The sequence below is a fragment of the Sinocyclocheilus anshuiensis genome, unplaced genomic scaffold (genome assembly GCF_001515605.1).
Source record: "Sinocyclocheilus anshuiensis isolate Anshui unplaced genomic scaffold, SAMN03320099.WGS_v1.1 scaffold870, whole genome shotgun sequence".
Lineage (NCBI taxonomy): Eukaryota > Metazoa > Chordata > Actinopteri > Cypriniformes > Cyprinidae > Sinocyclocheilus > Sinocyclocheilus anshuiensis.
In genome coordinates this window covers 2,806,009-2,812,689 of record NW_015540842.1, presented here as the reverse complement: position 1 = coordinate 2,812,689, position 6,681 = coordinate 2,806,009, and the positions used below count along the sequence as shown (strand labels likewise).

The following is a 6,681-nucleotide window of genomic DNA, read 5'->3' as shown; positions in this document are numbered from 1 at the left end:
AAATACCTAATAGTTCTTGCTACTGAAAAAGGAAATTGTGCCATTTTTGCTATAAAAAAAAGTAATAGCACAGCAATTTGTACCATATTCACAGACAAAATTGCAATTTCAATAGAATAAATACTAAACACTGCATGAAAGAGCTTTCTCTGGTGTAAAACCCCTAACAAAGGATAAAGATGCTTCTTAAAGGGTTAGTTCAGCCAAAAATGGAAATTAGCCCATGAATTACTCACCCTCAAGGCATCCTAGTTGTATATGACTTTCTTCTTTCAGACGAATCCAGTCAGAGTTATATTAAACATTTTCTTTGATCTTTCAAGCTGTTTAATGGCAGTCAGCAGGTGTTGCAGTGCATCAGTCCAAAATAAGTGAAATAAAGCGCATCCATCCATAATAAAAAGTGCCTCACACGGCTCCGGAGGGTGAACAAAGGCCTCCTGTAGCGAATCGATGCGTTTTTGTAAGAAAAATAACCATATTTAAAATGTAATAATCAATTTAATCTAGCTTGCGCTCACTATTGTACATGGAAGCAGCTCTGGGCGGATGACGTAGGACGCCGGCGTTGCGCATGCGCCGCTCAGAAGTGACGAACGCAGAAGCGCAGGGGAGAGATCAAATCAAAACAACGGTCATGAATTAGAAGTACAAAACGAGGATTTGTAAAGAAGAATGTCGGAGTATTTCGATATAAGCTAAGAGGAGATTGGTTTTCCTTTGCTAAAGTAAGGAAACTTTGCTTCCTTTGCTCCTGTTAACAAACGTTGGTTTTCACGAGACTCACCGGCGCATGCGCAACGCCGACATATTACGTCATCCTCCCAGAGCTGCTTCCGTGTACAACTGTTGGCGCAAGCTAGATTAAAGTGATTATTACGTTTTAAATATGGATATTTTTCTTACAAAAACGCATCGATTCGCTACAGGAGGCCTTTATTCACCCTCCGGAGCCATGTGAGGCACTTTTTATTATGGATGGATACGCTTTATTTCACTTCTTTTGGACTGATGAACTGCAACACCCGCTGACTGCCATTAAACAGCTTGGAAGATCAAAGACAATTTTTTATATGACTCCGATTGGATTCATCTGAAAGAAGGAAGTCATATACGACTAGGATGGCTTGAGGGTGAGTAAATATAATGGGCTAATTTTAATTTTTGGGTGAACTAACCCTTTAAGCTACTCTGTCTGGTTATTTTCTTTGGGTTAGAGAGGTAGTCCCCCTGGAGTTATATTCTTAGTTGTTCTAACTAGCTTTGGCGCCTGTATCAGTGAGTATCTAAATGAGGAATGGCTCATGGCGTTGTCGACTAATTCCACTTAATCCTAACATATCTTAATAGTGCCAGGCATGGCTCGCTGGGATTAGCTTTAACTGTGGTTAACTCCTCCACAAGTGTTCACACGCTGCGACTGCTTCAACAGGGTCAGTATGGAATTATTCAACAAAATGTTCATCGAGCATTTAAGAAAGGAATGTAAGTGATATGTTGAACTATACAGTTTTATCTTAAAAGTGGGTTTAATTGCAGTTAGAGTAGAGAAAGTGCTGGTTGAACTTTCACCCGGTAGGGTTACAAATGGTAAGTCTGGCAGAGAGACAGTATAATAATGCGGGTGATTACTAACAGTAGTTACATAATTTCAAGCATGATTAACTCTTTTTTTTTCATTTAAACAACAGAAGTATTTATGACTAATTTTATGACTGGCATGGTTGCTCTAAAAATAGTATGTGTGTGTGTGTGTGTGTGTATAATGGTAATATGTCTAAACATTGTTTAATATATATATAACAATAAATATTACAACCAGATTAATCACTTAATTGTAGAAAAAAATAATACAATTTTTAGCCTATTAAAAAATGTTTTAAAGGAATATTCACATAATTTTTCTTCCATGCATTAATTGTAAACAGTAAACCTCAGTTTGTTTGCTAAAAAATAAAAGGGTTTAATTTTCATTTGATTTAAAATAAATGTTTAATGCCTTGATTTTAAAAATTAAAAAAGTTTGTAGGGCCCTATTGTTCAAAATGTTGAAATTGAGACTTTTGTACTTATTTTTTCACTGAAATAAATGTTTTTGTAATTACACAGAGAGTCAAGTACCGAAAAAAGGTACCGTTGGGTACCAGCACCGAAATTCAGGTACCGATACCGGTACCATACCAGTTAAAATGTGAACGGTACCCAACCCTATCATTTACGCAATTAATCTTGGGAAAGTCTGGGTCGTGAAGGATCCATCTGTTGTATCTTTCATGTCCTGGGAAAGGATGTGTTTCAAGGACCCATTTTAAGGAGACTTCGAGATGGGACGGTCTTTGTCGCACTGTTGTAATGCATTCAGTCTTCAAATGTAGCCTCTGTATTGGGACACATGAACTTTTGTGCAGATTTTAGCTCCAACACACCTGCTTGGAAGATCTAAGTGATCCCGATGACCTTGATTAGGTTCATGTGTGTTTAATTAGGGCTAGCAAGCATCTAGAACACCTCAACCACTACAAAGCAATGCCCTGGCAGCCACCCATAATACTCTAGCATAGGCAAGCACCATTCATGTTTCTTCAGAACTTGTAAAACTCTGCTACCGGGTTTCTTTTATGGGGTAAGTTTCTGTCAAAGTTTTAGGATTGTGCAAACCGAAATGTAATGTTTTCTTTCTCTATGTTATAGTTACTGTTAGGTTTTGTCGAGCAATATCCACATAATGTTGTCTTTGAAGGACCTACTTCTGACCCTTTGGTAAATTGGTTCACGGCATCCTTTGATCTTTCAGCCCTTGATAATATCTTCCTGCTTTTCTTGTAAATTGAGCCAAAACATTTTAGTACAAAGTTTTCTATCCCATCCTCAATGACAGGCAAAAGCCAACAACTTTTGCAAAAAGTCTGAGGGATTCTCTAAGTCAGACATAATAAAGGGTGAGTTTATCAAGTAGGACAAGTTTCTACTGTAAATATAGATTTTTTTTAATCCTGAAGCAACATTGCTGTCATACAAAAATAGTCCTAGCTGTACCAAGAGCTGTACCCATTCCTTACATATTAGTGTGTATTTTCATGCAGAGGTTCTTTTACTCATCGCATGGTTGTTAAAAGGTGTTATCTCATGTGTACAGGCATCACAAGAGAAAAACAACTTCCAAGTTAACCACTATAATTCAAATGGAAAAAAAGCAGGCAGCCATCTATAACTCAGACTCAATGTGTGCTCTTTCTCCATAGGAGATCGCTCGGGAAGATGTTTCCTCACTCAGGAAAATCCATTGTCTTTGACAGCTTTCCAGATCCATCTGACACATGGGAGATCATTGAGACTATTGGGAAAGGGACTTATGGGAAAGTTTATAAAGTGCTTAACAGGGTCAATGGCAGCAAAGCTGCCGTCAAAATACTGGATCCAATCCATGTGAGTAAAACCCTGCTAGATCAAACCTGTATGTGGTGTGTGTTTTTAGGTCACAAAGAGAGACAACAAGTATGCACATCTATGAGTCCTGTTTTGCTGAACCCTGAGTCATACATTTTAAACATAGAGCAAACTCAAGGTCAGATTTGCACAGAAATGTGGTTAAAAGCAGATACATTGTACGCCCTTCAGGTTCAATCAGTTCACATTTGTGTGCATATGCATGTATTTGCGCATTTGTGTGTACCTGTGAGAGTGTTTATGCCTTAAGACAGGCCTGCAGTCAATTACTGACCACTGAGAACATCTACTCGCCACTGTCATATTAAGAAGAGAACATCTATATCCCGCAGATAATGCCAAAAGGCTCTCTGTGTCTCTGTCTCTCTCATTATTTCTCTAGCCACACACTCTATCTTTTAGTGACTGGGCAAATAAAAGGGCCCCTAACAGCACATACTCAGACTAATCATGATGAGACGGCTTTTCAGAAAATGTGCAATTTGTGTTCATTTACTTTACAAGAGTTTCTCCAGTTCACCCTTTCAAGGTACTGAAAGGAAGCTTGGAAGTATTTCAATGGCCTTTGGCTGCCAGTATATTTAAAATTACTCATCTAGATCAAATAAATCTAGGCTTAATTTAATAGACTGCAGCTGCCGTGGTCATTGTCCCTCAGATAGTCACAAATATGTATTCTCACCGCTTTCCAAGCACAGGAAATGCAGTAATCATGTGTAGTAATAGAAATGTGGAGCACCTTTGAAGCCAAAAGGCATCACAGAAAAGAACCCATGAACCGAATCCATTAAAATTCTACATTCAGAGGTTGTTTTTCCTCCAGGTTCAATCAGTAAACAGTAATTTTCCAACACTGGAGGACGTGGAAGCCAACAAATATTATTTCAATATATCCCTCATGTGTAGTGTACCACTGTGGCCTGTGGGGCTTTATTAATGTTGACATTTCATGGCCTTTGCAGTTTTGCTCAATTCAATAGATAAAATGACCCGCAAAAATATATATATATATATTTTTTTTGCATCAGTGACTGTCTTTGAAACATTAACCACTGAATAGTTGAAGAATTGTTTATTTTTACTCAAAAATGAAAGTAGAAGTTTGAACCATTGCCCTGTTTCTCTTAAAAGTCAATTAAATTAATCTGTTTCTTTAAGGATATTGACGAGGAAATTGAAGTCGAGTATAACATCCTGAAAGCTCTCTCAGACCATCCCAATGTCGTCAAGTTCTTTGGAATGTTCTACAAGAAGGACGTCAAGCATGGGGACCAGCTATGGCTAGTGCTAGAGGTAAAGTTCAATTCTATGTCATGCACGTGGGCCTCATTTATTTAAGCTTGTTGTATATCACACACGTTAAATTGGGCAAGTGAAATTATCAGCAAAACACTTTTAAATGCCATAATCAATCACCGTTATTATATTTGCAGCCGGAAAACATGCATATGCAAATGTGTTTGTAAATCAGGGCAAAGTGTACTGCATGCTATATCATTATCACATTATGTATTTATTGCTGTCATCACAGTGTGGGCTGATGGGGTATGTATGAAAGCAGTGGAAATCGGTTTAAAGAGGATTAGCGAAATGTGCTGCTAATAAAAGGTTATTAGTATCAACACCTCTGTATTTTTGGGAACATGTTTAAATTGGAACATAGAGAACATTTCTCAAATCTTATGGAACATCAGGATGAATCTCTTTGTTTTTAGAACAATCAAGATATTTTGCATAAATGTATTATTTTTAAAAACACATTAGGCCTACAGTAATCATATAGTGACCTTTTCTGTTGTTTGACTGCTTGAGAACAGACAGGTATAAAGGTGTGTGTTGTGGAAATTGGATAAGATAAGTGTTACATAAGATACTTTAGTATTAGAAGTAGGTCTGGACAGAGTTTTTGTGGCAGGACAGGTATGGGCGTGTGGAGATGACTGTTAATGTGGACTGGCTGCATCTGGCTAAGATGAGCATGTTTAGATACCAATTCTGCATTCAGACACGCAGGCTTTAACAGGAAAGAGATGGTCTATCACTGTAATGGATAACATTATTCTGACAGTGAGGCTGCTTTGTATTGCACCATTCTGTAACTATATATTGATGAATAATGCTCAGTAGTTATGTCTTTCAGCAGTAATTATCCAGTAAAAAATGTGTTCAAACAGCCCATAAATGTTGTATCGAATTTACTAAAGAAGTTGTGTTATTAGAGATTCATACAGTAATTAGAATGTGCAACAACATTAAATTATAAACACCTAGTATTTAATGTGTATCATTTGTATTCTTTAGTTTAATATGTAAAATCATAATAAGTTTTACATTTTATCGCCACAACGGCTTGAATGGTCGTGCACAAAAACCTTCTGGGAAAGTTTAATTTTAGCTCATCAAATTGCAGAAGTGACATAAAGCCTAATTTAATTTGAGACTAATAGAACATAATTTTCAGTTTGTTTAAATTGTGCTCTTTTTTTCAAATATCCTCAAGGCATGTTTTTAAAATTAAAGCCTACCGATTGATTTGCATAACTCCCCCAAGGTACAGTGATACAGATATGTTATTGGATGGTAATACCAACAGTGTTGGGGAAAGTTACTTTTAAAAGTAATGCATTGCAATATTGCGTTACTCCCCCAAAAAAGTAACTAATTATGTTACTTAGTTACTTTTTATGGAAAGTAATGCGTTACATTACTTTTGCGTTACTTTCGTGTTACTTTTTAAATATGAGCAGGGCTTGATTGTTTTTAATATAAGAAGTTCTATTTATAGCAAATGTAAAAGCCCTTTCACACCAAAAAGTGTAATGAATAAACCTCAGGCTGAAGGAAAAGTAAATTCACGTCTGTACAGTAGAACACAGGAGAAGAAGGTTCAACACTCTTCAGCAATAAAAAACAATGAAGCACAATTGTTAGTTTATCTAAAGTCATTTTTGCTTATTAGTATGGTCGAACTGGATCATCAAAGGTCAGCAGCAAAGACATCGGTTAATAAACCATTGGGTTTAGATGCATTTGTGTTATTTAACATATTTAGTTATTGCAGGTTTGCGTCATCTGAGTTTGCATTTCACTGTTTTAATTCATTTTGATGAATACTAAATCTGTTTTTTTTTGTGAGTGGGATGAATTAATGCACATTCACATTTAGTCTAGAACTACAGTAACATCATGTTCACACAGCGCCACACAACTCCTCTGCACTTCCGATTTCTCCCA

General features: G+C 36.8%; 1 protein-coding gene across 1 annotated transcript in view; it reads left to right on the top strand.

The window, feature by feature from the left end:
• The first annotated feature begins 1,393 nt into the window (after positions 1-1,393).
• Positions 1,394-6,681, top strand: part of LOC107687530 (myosin-IIIa-like) — a 76,516-nt gene continuing 71,228 nt past the window's right edge. The window contains exons 1-3 of the mRNA XM_016484904.1: positions 1,394-1,485; positions 3,243-3,426; positions 4,606-4,740. Coding sequence (XP_016340390.1) covers positions 1,484-1,485; positions 3,243-3,426; positions 4,606-4,740 — 321 coding nt within the window. The 5' untranslated portion in view covers positions 1,394-1,483. The remainder of the gene's footprint in view (positions 1,486-3,242; positions 3,427-4,605; positions 4,741-6,681) is intronic.